This window comes from Heloderma suspectum, chromosome 2 (assembly GCF_057233095.1).
Source record: "Heloderma suspectum isolate Gila_16-S chromosome 2, 16-S_ref, whole genome shotgun sequence".
NCBI classification, from domain to species: Eukaryota; Metazoa; Chordata; class Lepidosauria; order Squamata; family Helodermatidae; genus Heloderma; species Heloderma suspectum.
The window spans coordinates 247,304,376-247,324,337 of record NC_139459.1 but is presented as its reverse complement, the minus strand read 5'-3'; the positions used below and the strand labels follow the sequence as shown (position 1 = coordinate 247,324,337).

General features: G+C 44.5%; 1 protein-coding gene across 1 annotated transcript in view; it reads right to left on the bottom strand.

Moving 5' to 3' along the window:
- STK10 (serine/threonine kinase 10) overlaps positions 1-19,962 on the bottom strand; it is a 104,103-nt gene that overhangs the window by 11,315 nt on the left and 72,826 nt on the right. The window contains exons 6-11 of the mRNA XM_084838680.1: positions 17,999-18,193; positions 15,580-15,661; positions 14,449-14,583; positions 9,459-10,043; positions 8,953-9,083; positions 1,800-1,923 (exon numbers count right to left, since the gene is read on the bottom strand). Coding sequence (XP_084694806.1) covers positions 1,800-1,923; positions 8,953-9,083; positions 9,459-10,043; positions 14,449-14,583; positions 15,580-15,661; positions 17,999-18,193 — 1,252 coding nt within the window. The remainder of the gene's footprint in view (positions 1-1,799; positions 1,924-8,952; positions 9,084-9,458; positions 10,044-14,448; positions 14,584-15,579; positions 15,662-17,998; positions 18,194-19,962) is intronic.

The following is a 19,962-nucleotide window of genomic DNA, read 5'->3' as shown; positions in this document are numbered from 1 at the left end:
ACGCTCAGCCAAGAGACTTAAATAAATTAGCATTTATCATTGGGTAATAAAAATGAAGTCTGAAGAAACCATTATAGACCAAAAAAATGGTTTTGCCTTAAAGCTCTTTTGAATACATTCAAATCTGAATCTGAAGTGCTCCTCTTATTCCATCTCTGAGCATTACCAGTTCTAAACACTGAGGTCATATTGCCAGGGCCTTCTCTAAGTTAGGAGTACCTCTTCCTGTATGAACCCTCCCATCTGTTACAGTAATCAGAAGGGACTCTGCTTAGGACCCCTACAATATATGAGGTTAAGACTAGGGGGGGGGGGGGGATATATGACAGAGCTGTCTTAGAAGTGGCCTCTACCTTTGGAACTCATTGCCTAGGGAAACCTGCCTAGCTTCTCTGGAAGCAGTACTTTCCAAGAATTATGAACAATTGGAAGAACGTCAGAGATGTTTTAAGAAATGATATTGTGGTTTTTATGAAGCGTGTACACTGGAATTTGTATGAATGTTCTTATCTTTGTAAAATGCTAATTTCTGAAGAATTAATTGCATCTGTAATCAACATTGTTTATTTGGATTCCACGCTTTTTGATGTGTTCTTATTCCACATAAGCTGCTTCTGACAACCAGGTGGTTATGCGGCCTAGAAATGGAAAAGGAACAACACACAAGCTGGAATGGCCTTCTAGTCTCCCATACACAGGACAGAAAGAAAGCAGATTGGGAAATTTATGTGTGTCGGCAATTGCTTCCTGCCACACACCTGGATTTCCAAACCAGTATTGCCTTCTTTCTGACATTTAAGCACAGAGATGCCTGGAGGACTTTAGCTGGTCTGAGGCAAGCAGATGTGATGGCTGCATCTGCTTTACATGCTGGGGCTAAAGAAACAGAATGGGGGTAAACTGTCTCCTGTGTGTCGGTCATGGCAGCAGACAAATCTGCCACTGGCAGCACTGGAACCAGTGTACAGAATTTTACTACTATATTTGGTGGGCCTAACTGATTCAGTGAACCACTGGCTGAAGGAACACCCAGTAATGGAACATCCTGCCTTTTAATAAACACTTCTACTGAAGAAACTCTGCACCACTCAGTCTGGTTAAAAGAAATATTTTTCCTTTCCATATTATGGTGTCTGTGTAGCTATTTACACTCCCTACAGAACCAGTCACACCTTCAGACAGCCTTCTTGCAAAGAGAGCTTAACTTATAGAGGGGCTAAAAATGGAAACATTTTTGAAATGCTTTAAGTACAATAGGGGTCAATTAGCAGAACGAAAATGCATTGTATAGGTTGTGCACTGAATAGCAGTAGCTACTGACATACTGAACTCCACTTCAAAGGCATGTTGGCTACTGTCTGCAGTTCCCTTAAACAGAGTGCAATATGCTGTTGTTAGGGATGTTTTTGAGTTCTGTGGGGGGTCTGGCAGGCAGAGGCACTGCCAGATTTTATGGGGAGGTGCTTTCTGGGGGTCCTTTGCTAACCTGGCCACCCCATTTTTATTTTTACCTTCTGTTGGGTGGCAGGCCTGCTCTTCTCGCTCCCTCCATTCCTGGCCACACAGATTTACTAACACCTATGCCCCACCGTACAGAAAAGATAGCCATTCTATCAATATTCCTTCAGGGAAGCGACAACAGTTTCGGTACTAACAGTTAGTATTTTGCCTAGCCTGGTTAACAGGCCACGCAGCACATGCCTTGCAGACTTTTCCCTCCCCACTGCCTCTGGCCTGTTCCTGGTAAGTCCATTTGAATAAAAGGGAGGGAAGCGAATTCAGCTCCTCTTCCCACATACATTCATTTCCTGCTCGAAGCGCTTCAGCATTTGCTCCAGCTGCAGCTGATGCTTGCTAGTCAGCTGGGTCTGGTTCCGGTGCTCCTCTTTCTGAAGCAGACGCAGCTCACGCAGCTCCTGGCGCCTACGGGGTTAAAGCAAAGTATAAGTTTAGGAATGCAGGGCCAGCCTTCCTTCCACAGGCAGGTCAAGCAACATCTGAAAGCAAAAAGCAAGAATAGGTGGCGCACAATCCATGCTAATAAGGATGACTGAGCAAATGTGGCTGCCCTTCCCGTTCCAAGTGTCAGCACTCTGCTTTAGGGCAGGGGTGTAGAACCTCAAGCCCAAATATGGCCTGCCTGGGGGCCAAATCCAGCTCTCCAAGGTTGCCTAGATGGCCACACCCTCTTCCCCAGGCTCCCCACTCCTCCTCCCCTTTAGTGGTGTCCTGGCATTTGTGCAATGTTTTCCCCATTCTAAAAGGGGGAATGTCTCTCCTGAAGCTTAGTTACTGGCAGGAAGAGCTTTAAGCTACAATGTGCTGGCATTTGGGCTATTTCTGGCCCTGCCCACTTTGCCTTTGGCCCCGCCCACCAGCAGAATGCCCCCCCCCCCCCCGAGAGCTTCTCTGAAACTGAATTTAGCCCTTGCTGACTCCTTGAGTCACAGTCAGACTTCACACCACTTACTATAGGGCCACAGTTGCGGCCCTATGTTAAGGGGGAATTGGACAAGTCACCTTCCACCATTATAACCAGAAATTGGGGAGCAGTAGGTTCTATGACGTATACTCAGGAAATGGCTGAGGGGATGGATCTGAAACTTGGCAGTGTGAGAGAGGCTGGTTTGAGGATTGTCCATGCTGATTCTGAGATAGAAAGGGTAAGAAATTGTTGTGCTACTTCCAGAGTTAATGTCTGAACCTAACTTCAGGAAAGGTGAATGATGGAACTCCCTGCTACAAGGAAATCACTATAGCAAAGAATTTAGAAATTTCCAAAGAGGGAAATAGATATCAGTTGAGATATCTACATAAAATGAGCTTGAGGAAAGCTGAATTATAGAACTCCCTCATACTTAGGACTTTTTATTTATTTTATTTATTACATTTCTATACCACCCAGTAGCCAAAATATAACAATATCACACTGCATTCTTGTTGTTATACATATTTCTTATTCACCATAAATATTTTGATCTGGTTATTAGTAAAATAAACCCTATTCCTGTTCTTGAGAAAAGTTCAGAAATGCACTGTTTTTCAGACAGAACCCAGGGTAGAATAGGGATTGAATCCCCCCCCCCCCCCACGGAAATATGATACCTCCGGAGTTACTGTCTGTACTGAACTTGAGGAACAGGGAACTCCCTGATACTATGAAAAATAGGAACTGCAGTGTTAATTCTACTCTAATATATATAGGGCAGCATCCAAAAGTATCATTCCGGAAATTCAAATAGCGCTAGCAGACCTCCACCAGATCTTTCAGTTGCACAAGTGCTTACATATTGCGCTACCAGAGTGTGTACTAGCACAGCACATGCCCCACTCCTGAAAATGGTTGTGCAACCTCTTGCACAAGCAGTTGCACAAGGGGAACTTTAGCTGGATCCTCTCCTTGTGCATAGTTTGGAATCTAGTTTCTGCTAACATAGTATCATTTGTGCTAGTGGAATGACACAGTTTGATACTGCCTGTAAGTTATTTATGCTGTCATTGTTTTATTATACTGCAGGGGTGAGGAACCTAACTGTAGGCCTTTAAAAAAAATGTATAGCTGAAAAGTTAACACATTCTGAAATCTGGCTTTCCCAGAGTTTTCCTTGACACACCCTAAGACTATATATGGAACCATATTTCTTTATTTAAACTCTAGGACTTCTTGTTTGAGAGAGACAGAGTAGTGGGCCCTCCTATGAGATATGATCCCTTAAGAACTACAGGTTCCCGAGTTCCTTAGTTCATGTTGGCATTTTCTGTGTGGTTGCAAGAAGCCCTTTCTGCTGCTAGATTTACAGGCCTCAGAAGGCCTGAAAGGAAAGCCCCCAAAACTTACCGACCCCAAAAGAAGAAAAATATTATTTTCAAATCAGATGATATGTGAGTAAATAAGCTATCCTTAATTTACAAGTTTATAAGCCTATCTATGCCACTGGGATTTTGTGATCAAAGGTCTTTCAGAATTCTGGACATTTACAGAATAGTGCTAAATCCCCTGAGATAATAATTATCAGGTCATATAAATCCATGAAATTTTATTTGATGAGATTAATAATTATCAGGTCATAAATTCATGAAATTCATGAAATTTCTTTATTGGAATAAATGTTCCATTAATTCCTAGCAGCTACAGCTTTTTCATTTTTACTCTAGAATAGGGGCAGGGGGCCCAATCCAGATCAGGATCCTAGCATGGAGGATAGGGGCCTTTAACCCTTTCCCCCTCACTATGGGCCTGATGTGGATTGGAGGCCCTGTACCTGCAATTTCTATTCCAAAATACTGATTCATAAAGCAAATGGATCACTATTTTGCAATAGAAATTGCAGGTGTGCCCCTCCTCTGGATTGGGCCCATAGTAAGAGGGAAAGGGTTAACCCCCCCCCATCCCCACACTAGTGTACCAATCTGGTCTGGGCTCCCTGCCCCTACTTTAGAGTAAAAATGAAAAAGACTTAGCTGCTAGCTACATGGACTCTTCACCCTGATTTCTTATTTATAATGGTATTTCTTCCTTTCTTTTTCCCATTGAGTTTCTAATTTTCAGCTTCAAGTTTGCCTGATCACAGTTGTACGTACAGCCTTGTCAATATGTAATCAAATTAAATTAATAAAATTTCTATTACTCTATACGGATGGTATTGTTTACCAGTTGGGTACTTCTAATGTTGAATGATAGCTTCAGCTGCTTGATCGCTTCAGTTGCAAAGACTCCATGGCCAGCTTTGCACAATCGCAGGGGGAAACCATGCCATATGGGTTGTTTCCCCCACCCCCGTGCACGCTGCTCACGTGCCTGGCATTTGCTTGATTACCCGCACTGTGTCGCGGGTTGCTGAGTTATCCAAACCCGGTGCGTAGTGTGGCAGGGTTGGTGTCAGGGTTGCCTCTGAGCACAGGGAGTGGCTCAGTGGCTCAGATTCTGAAGAGGAATTGCAGGAGGAGGAGGAGGAAATTTCCCAGGCTTGTCCAGAGATAGAGACGCAGACTCCTCAGGCTTCAAAGGCCCAGCTGGATGGAGACGGCCTCTCTTCACACACCCCTATGAGAGATAGCGAACAGGGAGAGGTGGGGCTTGGAGAGCCTGAATTCTTAGACACCAGGCCAAGAGAGACGCAGAGCCAAGAGAGATATGGCGGGGCGGAGCCTAGATGGTCTGCGTGATTGGCCCGACGTGAACAGTGGTGCTTAGAGGCCTCACGAGAGAGAGAGGGAGGTCCCCCACCCCCACCCCACCCCTTATTTTAGGACAGTAGTCTGCCTTTTCTTCAAATGGTGGGCAACTTTCGTAGCTTTCCTCTGAACTCTCTTGAAGGCGTTTCTTTTGTAGACTGTGCGTCACTGACCATTTGCATCTGTATGACCCATTGAAGTAGTGAAGTAAAAGCTGAGAATTGAAGCCTCTTGTCTGTGTTTTGATTTGGGTTCTGAAGTTTACAGCAGGGGCAAAAGGGAATCCTGACAGTTGGCTTCTAAGCTACCCTACAATCCCTACTACAACCCATGGATTGTAGGGTGGTTTAGAAATACCCCTGCTGCGTGGTTTCCCCTGCTGATGGCGCAAACCCGGCCTATGTTTCGATTCCAGTGAGCAGACAAATCTGGGACTTAGGTCCACCACTCTGCCACTGACAGCCATCTCGCTCTAAGGTAGTAGTGAAGCTGGAACTAGCCACGACATAGGATAACATACCATATCCATATTGTCTAAGTAAGAACTAAAATTTCCCAGCACTTTGGAGCTTGGGTGACCATGGAAAACACTTATCACATCTTAAACCAAAAGGGGTTTTGTTAATTGAATGCCTTTCAGGCAGGATATTGGGAAGGAGCCATTTCCCTACCCTTTCTGGCTTGTGTATGTGCCTCTGGCCTTGAATTATTCACCTTCCATACACAGACACTTTGAATAAACAGAAGTATAAAATGACCCACAGTCAACTGCATCCAAGCGTGGACTGAAGCCTATCAGGCTCAGACAAATTCCACAAACTATACAGGTGTGGGTTGTTGTTGCTTAGCGTTTGGTGGCATTTTTAAATCAAGATTTGGAAAATTGGTGTCATTTGTCAGGCTTGTTTAAGCTGAAGACTGACAACAAGGTACCATTCTGAAGGGTATGTTATTGTAGCTGTAGGAAGAAAAATACCTGAATTCAATGCCAGGCATTTAGCAGAAACTGATCTACTCCTAGGCTGATGTCCCCATAAAAACCCTAATGGAGGAAGGCTAGATGTTTCCAGTCTATTCTAGATCCTGGTATATGTTTTCTCCTGCTATCCAACTGTGTTCCTGCTCTGCTTTTCTAACAGGCATAAAATTTAATGTTGAAACATAGGCTATGCAGTTTGGAGAATCAGAGAACGGGACGTCTATAGTGTTAATGTGCTACAATTTCCCTGAGTTTCAGTTGCTAAACTCTTTGCTCCTGCAGCATGAAAGGAAAAACAAGGCACCTTTGCATCTGGCCCCTTGAGATAGGTTTCGATCTCTGGTGAACAGAAAGGTCACAGATAGGCCTTTGTCCTCCCCACCCACACAAGAGCTGACGTTTTACCCTGCACCTCTTTATTTAGCTATCCCTTTTCAGGTAATCTCCCCGAGATCTCCTACACCTCCTACACACACGCATGCACACGTGTGCACGCACACACACACAGTCTTTCCACTAAGAACAACAGTTGTCAAGTCTTTCCCCTTCCTTTGCTCATTCTTATGGGAGTTGGGTGGAGGAAGACAGGGAACTGGACCTAGAAGAGCTAGGCCCAAGACTAGTCATCACCTCTATTGCCCTCTCAGAGTCACTATCTGGCCACCATTTGGTATAAGAAGAATACCAACTCTGCCTACAGTGTACTATAATAAAACTATTTCCATTTGAAATAAGGGCTGTTTCACATGTTATGTGGAAGTCCCGGTACACTTGTGTTTGGTGAGGTAAACTTATGAAGTCTGAAAGAGAGACACATATTCTCAAAGCCCTAGTGATACGTATGACAAATGGAGGATTGTTGGGTTTTATCAGGGATATATATAGTCACACACACACACACTTAGAGAAATATACAGTTATATGCTGGCTGTTATGCAAGAAGAATAGAAAGAAATATACTGTTTTGATTGGCTATGTTGATGATAGAACTTCACTTTGATTGGGCTTTAGACAGCGGGGTTCCATAGGCAGTTGACAGTTGAAGGGATTGAGCACTTATGGCAGTTAGAAGCTAAGGTTTGAGTGGAGAAAAGGAGAAGCCTGTCTATTCTGGTTTGATTATTTACTTGGCTTTGTGAGAATGATGAAAGCTGTTACTTATGCAAAGGGAAATTAAATGCAGTTTCATATCCAGTCTGGCTTGGAGTCAGTTCCCATATGATTTGAGCTGGCAGCTTTCAGAGCAGCAACAAAGTTCCCTTGCTATACTTGAGGGTACAAACATAATAGAAGAACAGTCCTCAAGTTGTGGCAGCAGGCTGGTAATACCAGCAATAGTCATCTCAGCTCTGAGTCACCTCAGCACCTTGCCACGTATCTACTTTACACATTCACTGTGGCTAACCTTGGTGAAACCCCAGTGGACTTGAACTGTTGCATAAACTGTGGAACAGCGGTAGACCAAGTTACAGCTACGGAGATTCCTCTCCATATTTGCACTGGTTGTAGCACTATCCCTTATGTATGGCCACTGCACCTTCACTTCATGGAGCATTCTAAACGTTCCTTATCAGAAGAATGAGTTCAGATTATTTTTATGAATCCTTTACTTCACAAGCAATGACAGCTGAGCACAGTCTCATTTTCTGTGAAAGGTCCTATATGCATAAAGGCTATAAAACTGAATGGTGGGTCATAAAGCTCTGAGCACGTCTTAGCACAATGAATGCAAATGTGGGACTCAGAGTTTTACAATCCCATTACACAGAATTTGGTTGTTGCCGTCAAAACTAACTGAGGAAATATATAAACCCAAGGATTTGAAAAGTACCCCAGAACATCCCTCAACCTCTTTGTTAGTTTGCAGTAATGGAACGTAAAGGTGTCAGATCAATCAAAAGCTTATTGAAAAGAACAAGGACAGTGAGTGTACCCCGCCCTCTGATGAACGCAAAATTCAATTATGAATTTTAACTATCCATAACATGGTGATTCAGGCTCACATTGAGTGCACTTGCCTTGGCCTCTACGGAATTCACAAGTACTACTGCCCACCAAGGCTATGGAGTGGCATAGCAACTATCATAAAAGCAACAAAAGACTACTAATGTCCTAAGTCCACGAAAGCTTATGCCATAATAAATCTTTTAGTCGCCACAAGAGTCTTTTTTATTTTTGCTGTAACAGACTAACATGGCTACCCCTTTGGAAGTAACTGTCATGTGTGCCCTATACACTAGTGGTAGATATCTGGAAGCTGGATGGCCCAATCTAGCCCACTGACGACTGCTTGTTGGCCCAACTTGATCCTCTCCAGTGTGACTAAAAGGCTTCTTTTGGCCTCACAAAGCCCAAATTAACTTCTCTAGGGAGGGAGGAGCATCTTTGTTAAGTGTACCTGCATGACATAATGTTTCTACACATCTGTTTGCTGCATCCATACTTTAGTTTTTAAGGTGTACGTGTAAAAATGGAATGTGTGAAGGGGGCTTGGGTTAAAACTCTATTTCTTACAACTATGTGAAGACAGTTTTCTCTTGTGGAAGGGACCACAAAATTTATCTAGCCTAACTCCCTGTCCATGCAGGAAATCCATTACTACAGCATTGCTAATAGGGGACCTTCCAGCCTCTGTTTAAAACCTCTAATGAAGGAGGCTCCACCACATTCTGAGGCGGTCTGGTCCACTGACAGCTAGCTCACCTAGAAGTTCTTCCTAATATTTAGTCCTTTCACTAATCTCCTGAGAAAGCCTGGTACATTTAAATCCACCCAAACAAAACAGATTTTTTGCTTGCCTGAGGAATCTCATCTCTTCATCTTTCTTCTCATCCTCACTGATGATTTTTGAGGTGGTGACGCTCACTTCCACTCCATCCACTACAAATCTCCTGGTTCGTTTCAGTGTCATCTTCTGCATTTTTGCATCCTATATATTCAGCAAAATAAATTGGGATAAAAGGACTAAAACAAGATAGAGTTCTGGAGATGAAATCATCATATAATGTACATTTAACTATGCTAGGGCTGTTTTATTAAAAACAAAACAAAACACATCAGTGGGGTCAGGTAGATACTGCGGGAGAAAAGAAGAAGAGGAAGGGAACTTCTCTATGAAAGAAACACAGATTCCAAGATGTAACCAGGAAATACAAATTGTATTTTCCACAAGTATGCTTCACTTGCATAATTAGCTATATTTCTAATATTTGAATTTTTGCAAATTTGAAGTAATTTTGGAAACAGCGGGGGTGGGAAACTTGGTTTCTGTGATGATTCCCAGTATTTGACCCCAATTTCTTACCTTTAGGGAGTGGGACCCACTGCCTCTGTTGAGGGATAGATCAGCAGATAAGGAGATGCTTAGGTCCATGCTCTCTGAGGCAGAGGTGCTACCAGAATCGGAGTCTCTCTTTGAGCTGCCATTCTCAAACTGAGAGGAAGAACTCAAACTCCCATTGTGGAGTCTTTCTTCTGTAGGCGTTTCAAGGACACTGCTCACTGGCCCGTTCCCTACATTTAAATCATCCTTGCTTGCTGCTTCAGTGTTTTTATTTTGGAAGTTGAGGTCCTTGTTCTCTGTTGGTTTAATGTTGTTGTTGAATCGCAGCAACTGAGGGCTGTTGCGTGATTTTTCTTGGGCACCGGACAGATCTGGGTAATCCTCTATCCCAGACAAGTTTGAACTACTGGCAGTTTTTGTCATTTGCTCATCACCAATCCCTTCATCCAAAAACTTGTCGCCCTGCCCATTTGTGGCTTCTTTGACCTGTTCCAAAGGCAACTTGGGTCCATTGGCCACAAGTGACAAGCGATTTCCTGGAGACTTCTCTCCTTCCAAACTTAGTTGGCTTGCGACAGACGAGTCTCTCTTGTGAACATCGTGAGGCTGAGTAAAGAGAAGGAGAAAAAAGAGGAAGGTCATGAAAACTGACTTTTTAATTTTTGTCAGAGGAAAAAAAACATAATCAAGAAGTGGAGAGTGAGTATACACAAGAAGAAATCTGTTTAACTTTAACAGGGTCCGATTCTCCTCCACAGCTGAATATTTATACTGTAAGGAGACCATTGAAACTTAGAGCACTAGGCAAGTCATTTGACATGGGAGTGTTCCCTGAGGGGGCTCTTCCCCAGTTAATTCTCGGGCAACTTTTAAAGCACCATGTGGATATTTTTCCCCTTACATTTTGGGGATGGGGGAAGGAGTGGAGGATAGATGTGAAAGTATTGGGAGTTAAGAGGACTAAACAATCTAGAAAAAACTTTTGACTTCAGTATATGCCTCGGTGTTTTTCATTCTTGTGCCTGATCATTTAATGAGAAATAAAGATTTGTATAAAGGTTCCGCACCCCCCTGGCGTGCCCTTTTTATCAAACAGCTAGAAATGCTGTTTGGTTACAGCTGTCCCTTTCAAAAGACAGACCATACTCTATGGTAGAAGTCAAGAGTCCTGTTTTAGGTCAACAGAATCCTGACAGCTCCCTGGCAAGGTGCTTCCAGAAGGTCATGCTTTGGCTTGTTCTCAAGAGCACTGGTACACTGTCACTTGAGGCAGCTCTCACAGCCTCGGCCACAACGCCAGTGGCTCACCCTTTCCCACGCTGTACCCCCTTCTCACTCCTGGCTTTAAGCCTCTTCGATTCCTGTATTCCGCTCTTCCTCTCCATTTGCCTCATTGTCAGGGATATGTGTCTTCTGCACTTTTAAAAAGTATGGAAAAATTCTACACTACTAAATGCGAAATTCTGACAGATCTAAATCATGGAGATTTGCATAAACTACTTGATTGATCTTGGGTTTGCTAGTCCAAGAGGGACAATGAGCGAAAATGAATTTATTATATTTTTATCCTGCCATTCCTCCAAGGAGTTCAGGCTGGCATACTGACATTTCTGCCATCCACCCAGTTTATCCTCACAACAATCCTGGAAGGTAGATTAAGGCTGAAATATAGTGACTGGCCCATGGTCACCCAGCAAACTTTGTGGGTGAGGGGGGCTTTGAACCTGGGTCTCCCTACTCCTTGTCTGACACTCTAAACCAGGGGTGCAAAAGAATAGCAGCTGCACTAAAAAAACAAAACAAACAAAACACCAAAGCAAAATAAAAAAGGAAGGAAGGAAAAAAGGAAAAAACACTTAGGAATGTGTTCTATGGTTCCTGCCATAGAAGTCTCATTCCTAGAGTGTCCCAGAACTTCCTAGAAAGCAGTGCTTCAAGGCTCCTGCCTGCTTCCTACGACATTCTAGGAATGGTGTTTCTATGCCAGGAACCATAGAGCCTGTTCCTAGAGGCTTTCTTCCTGCCAGAAAACAGATAGCATTTCCCACTTGAAATAAAACAGCAACTGGTTCCAGATGGCTGGGGTGCAGAGCAGGCTGTGGTCTCCTCCCTCCCACAGCAACCGCAGTGTGTGTGTGTGTGTGTGTGTGTTTGAGTGTTTGAGAGAGTGGTGAGTGGTGTGTATGTGCGAGTTGTATGTGAACATGCATGCCTGTATGTGTGTGTGTACGCTTACATGTGCGGTAAGTGAAGTGCCAGCCCCCAACCACTAGAACCCTTAGTATCAAACTAAACATTAAAGATGTACGTAGCAGCTATGGCTTTTTTCCTTACAAGTAAACACGGGACCCAAACCAGACCCCCCTGCATGCCACTTGCATTGCCAAAGAAAGAGAATCCATTCAAATTAGTGATATCCTTTTTTGACAAAGCAAATTGGAAGTGTGGGAGTCCTGATCCACCTCGGGACAACGGTGGAGGGGGGAAGGGTTAAAGCCTCTTTACCCCCCTCTACTTGGGCCCTGATATGAATTGGGTCCCCTACTTGTAGTTTAATCCTCCGAAATCAACAACTCTTGCTCTTAAGATTTCACCAGGTGATCACTATCACACATTTCTTCACAACCAAATGAGCTAGAAACTTTTTTTATTTGTTTGTTTGGGGAAGCTGAGGTTCTCTGGAAGCCAAATTCTGCACCCAGTACCACATTCTTGTTGTTGTTCAGTCGTTCAGTCGTGTCCGACTCTTCATGACCCCATGGACCATAGCACGCCAGACCTTCCTGTCCTGCGCTCTCTCCCGGAGCGTGCTCAAGTTCATATTCATTGCATCCGTGATGCTATCTAGCCGTCTCATCCTCTGCCGTCCCCTTCTCCTTTTGCCTTCAGTCTTTCCCAGCATCGGGGTCTTTTCCAGGGAGTTTTCTCTTAGCATTAGGTGGCCAAAATATTGGAGCTTCAGCTTCAGTATCTGTCCTTCCAATGAGCACTCAGGGTTGATTTCCTTTAGGATGGACTGATTTGACCTCCTTTTTTCACATTAGTAACCACTTTACTGGCTTGCGTTCAGAGTTGCTTCAGTACTATTAAGAATGCTCTGGGGGCTATGGAGGAGCAGAGCAAGGCCAGAATAGGAGCTGCTAGAACTATAAAAGCACTTGCCTTATTCTCTACTACAAGTGAAAAACACCCCAGCTCTGTGAATCATTGGGGTTTCCTACAAGTAAAAGAAAGAAAGCCGCTTTGGCTTTACCACACTGCAATTTTCTAGACTTCAGTGAAGGGCACTGGCTGGCAGTGTTCAGACCCACTTTGCTATCCAACCATTTCTGTATCCTGTGCCCTGGAAGAAAGGAGGCCAAAGGCGGATGGGACTGAACTTGCTGCACTTCATGACCCCATTGCAGTGGGACAAAAACCTGTCCACCAACCTGACAACAGGTGGCTAAGCCAGCATAGAAGTCCCCTGCCCCTCAGAGACAGCCTGCTAGTCTTGCTCCTTCTTAAGGCAGCTCCAGAGTTGGGGGGGGGGGCAGGGGGAAGGAAATATGTTTTACACACACTGCCACCCTTTCTCAACCTGCCTTCTCCCAGGAACTGGGCTTGCACTTCCCAAATGCAGCTTCTGAGTGAAGAGGGAGGGAATCCTTTGGGGGCCTCTTTGGTCCAGGGGAACAGTGGACTGGGGTGCAGGTGTAGAAAGCAGAGCAGACACCCCTTGCTCTGCCCCTATGAGTATAGCCACAATAACAGCCTGAGCTAAAACAATCTTTTTTCTTTTGTTTTCATTTTTGTTACCGCTGAAAACCACCTTTCTCCAGGGTTTCAACTGCCCCCTTGAAATTTTGTCTTCCCTTTTCATCCAAGTTCTAGACAATAGAAGGAAGTAGGTAAAAGCCCCCAGGGTCTGGTTTGTAAAGTTCAGCTAGCCCACACATGACAATCTACATACGATTTTCATTCCTTTCTCCACAGAAACCAAATTCCATGTACGGTAGTAGGGAACATGTAGAGACCTACCCTCCCCCGAATCCCTGCCATGGTCTGAACAGACACCTTTCGATTGTAATCCTAGCATTGGCTATCAGCTGCAGATTTAATCTTGCCTGTTGATTCAGCACTGCTTCCATGAATCTTTTTTTTTTTCCCTATCCATCAGCCTGTGCTTCTGTCTGTCTCCACCAAGCCTGACACCAGCCAGCAGAATCCAGGAAGAAACTTGCACGTTTAAGTCCCAGATAGCCCTGAGGACACTTTCCACAGGACAAAGGAGCCAGCAGTTAAAACCTTCCATTAGGGTCATTTTGACCGTGTTGTGAGTGCTACACACTGACAGCCACACACCGCATTTACTCGGAAGACGATCTGACAAGGGGAAAGGGAAGGCTGGCTTGCTGTCCAACACCTTGTTTCCATGGTTTTTGGCTGCTGAGTGAAAAGCAGCCTCTCCCCACTCAAGGAGCCATTTTCCTTGCCCACCTGCACAAAAGAAAAAAAAATAGCTCCCCTCCCAGTAGGTGCATGGGTCAAAGGTGCTCATTTGTTTGCTTTGACAAATCTAGCAAGGTTTATTTGTAGAAGCCTATCTATCTATCTATCTATCTATCTATCTATCTATCTATCTATCTATCTATCTATTATTTGTTTATTTATTGCATATATATCCCGCCTTTTTTCCTCTTGCAAGGAACCCAAAGCGGCTTACATTATCCTCCTGCTCCTATCCATTTTATCCTCACAACAACCACCCTGTGAGGTAGGTTGAGCTGAGAGTCTGTGACTGGCCCAAAGTCACCCAGTGAGCTTCCATGGCCAAGTGGGGACTAGAACCCGGATCTTCTGGCTCCCAGGCCAACACTCTCGCCGCTGCACCACACTGGCTCTTTTATAAAGCAGTCCTAGTATGTACGTGCGCATGCGCGTGTGTGTGTGTTGAGCGTGTGTATGCGTTACTTAGCCTTAGTTCTTTAAATAAATATTTCCTTAATGTAACTAGAAGAATAAAACTTACAGATGCAGATTCTGATGAGTCATCCTCTTCAACTTCCTCTCTATTGTCTTCAATTTCCTCCATCACTTCAGCCTTTGCCTCTGCCACAAGCTCACGCAGGGCTCTATTAGTAGTGACTTTGCTGACAAAGGGATGCTAAAAACCAAGAGTGCATTACCATATTAAAAGGGGTAATCCAGCAAATCAAGAGCATCATGGCTCAAAGTGGACTTGGGGATTAGGAATATAGGAAGCTTCCTTATGCTGAGTCAGACAATTGGTCCACTGTTGACACTGACTGGCAGCAGCCCTACCTGGAGATGCTGGGGATTGAACCTGGGACCTTCTGCAAACAAAGCATGTGCTCTGTCAGTGAGCTACTGCCCCTCTTGTTCAGAGACCATTTCCCTGTGAGAGAAACCCCAACTCAGGATGTTCACTGAGAGATCACTCTACCTATTGCTAACACTACTGCACATTTTCTCTCTGTACACTTTGGCTCTCAGGACACTTCTGCCAAGCCACATTGCAGACAGAACCCCTCTCCCCTCCACTAACTAGATCACTTTTCTTTCATTAGCTTATCAAAGGCATGGTTATCAAAGGTAAAACCTTATCAAAGGTAAAAAAAAAAAGCCCCCACCAACAACTAGGACAGCAACTACAACACACACACGAATGCCATGCAAAACTTAAGATAGTCCAGAATCAAAAATAGTGAGGTAACTAGGAATAGCAGCTGCAACCTTGGTATTGCTAGAAAATATTTCCCCTTCTTTTCCCAACTGTAGTCCAGGAGGAGGTGGTAGGGAAGCAGGACAGGTGAAAGCAATGGGAAGAAGGAAAATTGAAACTTACAGTGAGTCTCAAGTCACCTCAGGAATAGCAGGGCAGTCTGCACTGGATATGTCTCACCCAGGTAGCAGGGACAGCCAAATTAGCATGGTTTATATCTCTTACTGAGGGAGGCGCTCCTGTCCAGTTAGGAACTACACCTACAGCAGTGAAGCCCAACTTTTCTATACAGCAACCACCCAAAATTTGCACTGTGTTACTACAGTCCTACAAGCAGTTGCCCGTGTGTATTTCCATATCCTCAGGGAATGTTATGCATTTATTAACTGAGGGTTGCTGTCAAGAGGCTGCACTTACCTCAAGTAATTGTGCAGCACTTGGCCGTGTCTCAGGGTTCTTGTCAAGTGCAGTCTTCAAGAAGTCTTTGAATTCTGGAGACCTTTATAAATTAAAAACCAGCACAAAGGCCATTAGTGAGAACTTCAGGAGAAGGAAAACTGTTACATCTGCCTTACAGATCACACCACTTACATTCCCAATATTAATCCGAAATTATGGTCAGTACCTATAGGTTGAAAGGAAGCACTATTGAGACAGAGCAGCACAAACATTACGTCTGTCTGTCTGTCTGTCTATCAATCAATCTGAGTACACAGAAAATACTGCCTGGTTAATTACAGACTTAGCACTTCCTTTTAAGCCCAGGAGCAACAGCTGTTCAGAAGCAAGTTACATGCTGTCATTCTATTCCCAATTCATGCCAAAGCCCCAAAGTTAGCAAACTCACGTGAGGACAATTGTAAGCTTCAGCTTGTGCTAATACAAAGCCTTCTGTCAGGCAAGTGATTATACCGCCCCCCGCCCCGCCCCCCTTTTTCAATGCCGGCTTCCATGTAAGGGTAACACTAAAGCACGTACTGGCAGTTTCTGAACACGGTCACAGAAACGTATCACAAGCACATTTACCCATGGATGCTACTGTCCGGTGATTTTTCAGTGACAAATAGCATGTAAATCTACTTGCATGAAATAGATCTGGGGAGGGGAAAAGAGAGGAAATAGTTTAACTGCTGTTCACTCCTTTCTTAACAAGGAGAAGAAGGAGAAGTCTGGCTAGACATTTACTCCAAAGCAGGGTTTGTATACTGGGGCAGTGCATAGAAAATATTCTAAAGAGTGAAAACAAAAAGCTGCATAGGCTGGAGGTTGCAGGGGGTTGTGCGTGTCATTATTAAGATCAAGAAGAACACAATTTGGATGCCGGTAGGAACGTAGGAAGCTGCCTTACACCAGTCAAATTATTTGTCCACCTAAGCCCAGTATTTCCTGTTCTGGCTGGCAGTGGCTCTCCAGGGTCTCAGGAGGCAGAGCGTATTTTCCATCACCCGTGCCTGGATCCTTTCTCTTGGAGATGCCAGGAACAGAGCCTAGGATTTTCTCATTGCAAAACATATGCTCTGCCACTGAGCTTTCGTTCTTCCCATGTGATGCTTGGGCAACCACACTCCACACTGATACTGCAAAAATAATGAAGGTGTTATCACATTTTCCCCAAGTATAAACTACTGTACTCTGAGAGCTTGGAAAATGCAATATTCCTGCACGCTTGAGAATATGACGTGTCTGAGTAAGAAATGGAAAACAATTGTGCATTTCCTGCCCCCAACCTTGGTTATGCTATAAGAAAGAGGGGACCTCTATCAGGGTGGCCACGACGGCTTCAATTCAACCCTTTACCACAAAGGACCACATATGTTTTTCCTTTCTTTGATCTCACCAATAAGTAAGTAAACAATTAAGAGCCATGATAAAGCAAAATACATAGGGAAAGCAGTGGATTCATCACTCCTAGTTCACCCTAGTGCACCCTTCTGCTAAGACATGGTTGGGGAACTTGTGGATGGATGTTGATGAACTACCATGCCCATCATCCCTTACCAGGCTGGCTGGGGTGATGGGAATTGGGGTGCAACAACATCTGGAAGACCCCAGGTGCCCCAGCCCTGCTCTAAGGAGTTCAGGGTGGTGTACACTGGGTTATCTCCTCACATCCTAACACAAGCCCCTTGCGGAGGTAGGCTAGGCTGAGAAAGTGTCTTCTCAAGGTTAACCAGTGAGCTTCATCGACAAGTGAGGATTTGTATAGAATAAAGAAGAGTTTAATAATAAGAGTCATTGTTATAATCTTGATCTAGACCAGGCTTCCCTGATGTGGTGCTCTCTAGATGTTGCTGGATGACAACCCCCATCAACCCCAACCAGCATGGCTAATGGTCAAGGATGATGGGAGTTTAAATCCAAGAACATCTGGCTGGCACCACATTGGGGAAACCTGATCTCACTGAGGCGACCCACAGAGCCAGTGCTCTACAGGACAAACCTCTCTCACCAAGCCCTTCTGCATGACTTCCTCATTAGGTGAGTCCCATCCTGTGGTGGCAACATTTTAAAGCAGAGATGGGGGATCTGACGCCCTCCAGACGTTGATGGACTACAACTCCCATCACCCTTGATTATTGGCCATGTTGGCTGGGGCTGATGGGAGTCCAAACCCATCCAGTGAGCCATAGGTTCCCCATCCATGGGTTTTACAGCCTCTCACAATCTTCTCTATGAATTTTATCCAATTTCATTCCAGATCTGTTTTGACAACTATGGAAGGCTGATTGAATAATTTAGTAAGAACCCCATTTGTCACTGCCTACTCTGGGCAGCCAAAGAGAGAGACACACGCACATACCCACAAGTGCACATACACACAAACATGTCTTCTTACCACTTTGAGGGGTAGTTAAGCGTGGGAGGGTCAGATTTCGCTATTTTCAGCAGGACCCTCATGGGATTGAGCTCATGATGAGGTGGTTCTATCTCAGCCATTTCTATCAGTGTTATGCCCAAGGACCAGATGTCAGCCTTGTAGTCATAGGGGGTGTCTTTCATGGTCTCACACATCACCACTTCAGGAGCCATCCTAAAAAGAAAACAAGGAATAAGTAAGTCCTGCTACCAATACATCACCAGCAATAAGTGGTCCTGAAGAGCAGCCCCTCACCTTCCAACTCATCTATATCTTCAATTGGTCATTAGCCTGAGCTGATTATAAGCCTTGGAAATATGACTTTGCAGCTAACCTCTGAATAAAGTGGGGAGAAGCCTTTTCTTTTGCCCTTGGTATGATACAGCCAAGTTGAGCATTTTAAAATCCTACTGGTTTGGGGAGGAGAGTCAAGCACGTGTGTAACTCTCCCACTGAAATTAATAGGAAGTGAAAGTGGTTAAATGTCTTTGGCTAGAGACAGTATCCAATTCACATGCAGAGAGACATTCATCTCTCCACTCTCAACTGGCTGCGATAACAGAAAACCAGCAGGCCAATGACATCTGGCCTGGATGCTGCTTAAGACAGCAAATTAATGCTCACTGATCGCATCCCTTTAGCAATGTGGCTGATGTAGAGATTAAATTCCTTGAGTGAATTGTTGCTTTCATATACTTGGAGCTGCTTCAAAAGGACATTCCACCAAACAGTAGGGGGTGGGAGAGCGAGAGAATGGCCCAGATTTCATCAACATCCCATTTCAGCCATGGGACTTGTAGGTTTTTCACTGCCCTAAAAGAGGTGGTGGTTGAATATGACACAGAGAACATTGCTACAACTGTGAGTCTATATTCCATCTACACTTTTTCCTCAATGTCCTCCCCACACAAGGATAAAGCCCTCCAGACTCCAAGACTCCTGATAAGTGAAGTCACTTAAGAACAATAATTAAAAGTAACACTGCCTTCTGGAATGGTAGCCCTTCATATATTCTTTTATGTTTTAATTCATTTAAATATATGCAAATAGGCCATTGCATAATACTGAGATTACAGTAAAATTTCAAGCATATGCTTGCACAAACATACGTATCCATTCGTGTGGATAGTTTAAAATTCAGCCAAGTGGTAGGTAATACCTTAACACATGAGCAGGGAAACATCTACTTATATTTGGTCATGGCCTCTTCACAGGGGCAATTTCTTAATAAGGGTGGCAGTGTGGTGTCCTGCCACCAGAGCCATTTTCTCTCCCTTCCCACAGAGAGAGCAAGTCTTACTGTGCAGCAGTGGTCTCCTCCCATCCCAACCTCCATTAGTATTGGCAGTGGGTGAGATGGGGCTGGGCTGGGCTGGCTGCTCTTTGTCTCCTCCTTCCTCCTGCAGCTAAGGCACTCCCCCCCCCCCGCCCCTGATTCTCATGGATTTCTAAAGCAGCAGGCAGAGCATCCAACAGTACAGCTCTGCTGTACTTCCAAATTTGGTACTGATTGGTTCTCAAGAGCCAATCAGGACCCAGGTCTTTGTTTGTGAACAGGGCAGCCTTAGAGGGCATCCACAGCCGATGGAGGTCATTTAAAACCTTTTTACTCTTCCCTCATATGTGTAGTGGGCTCTTGAGAAGGACTGGAGGGAAGCAGCAGCAAAGCAGCGGCCAGATGGGACATTGCTTCCTTTGTGTGTTTTAACTGTGTGTGTGTGGGGGGGGGGGGAGGCGTGCATGTGTATGTACAAGAATTGGTGTGTGTGTGTGTGTGTGTGTGTGTCCTGGGTGCCCCTTGCTATTTTTATTACATTTTTAGGCACTGGAGGCCTGAGGACATGTAAGTGATCATGGGGTGGGGTCCTCAGGAGCCCCCAAACTCTTGCTATCTTTCCCCCTATTTCCCCTCCCCCATTTATTCCCAATTTTTATTTTTCTAT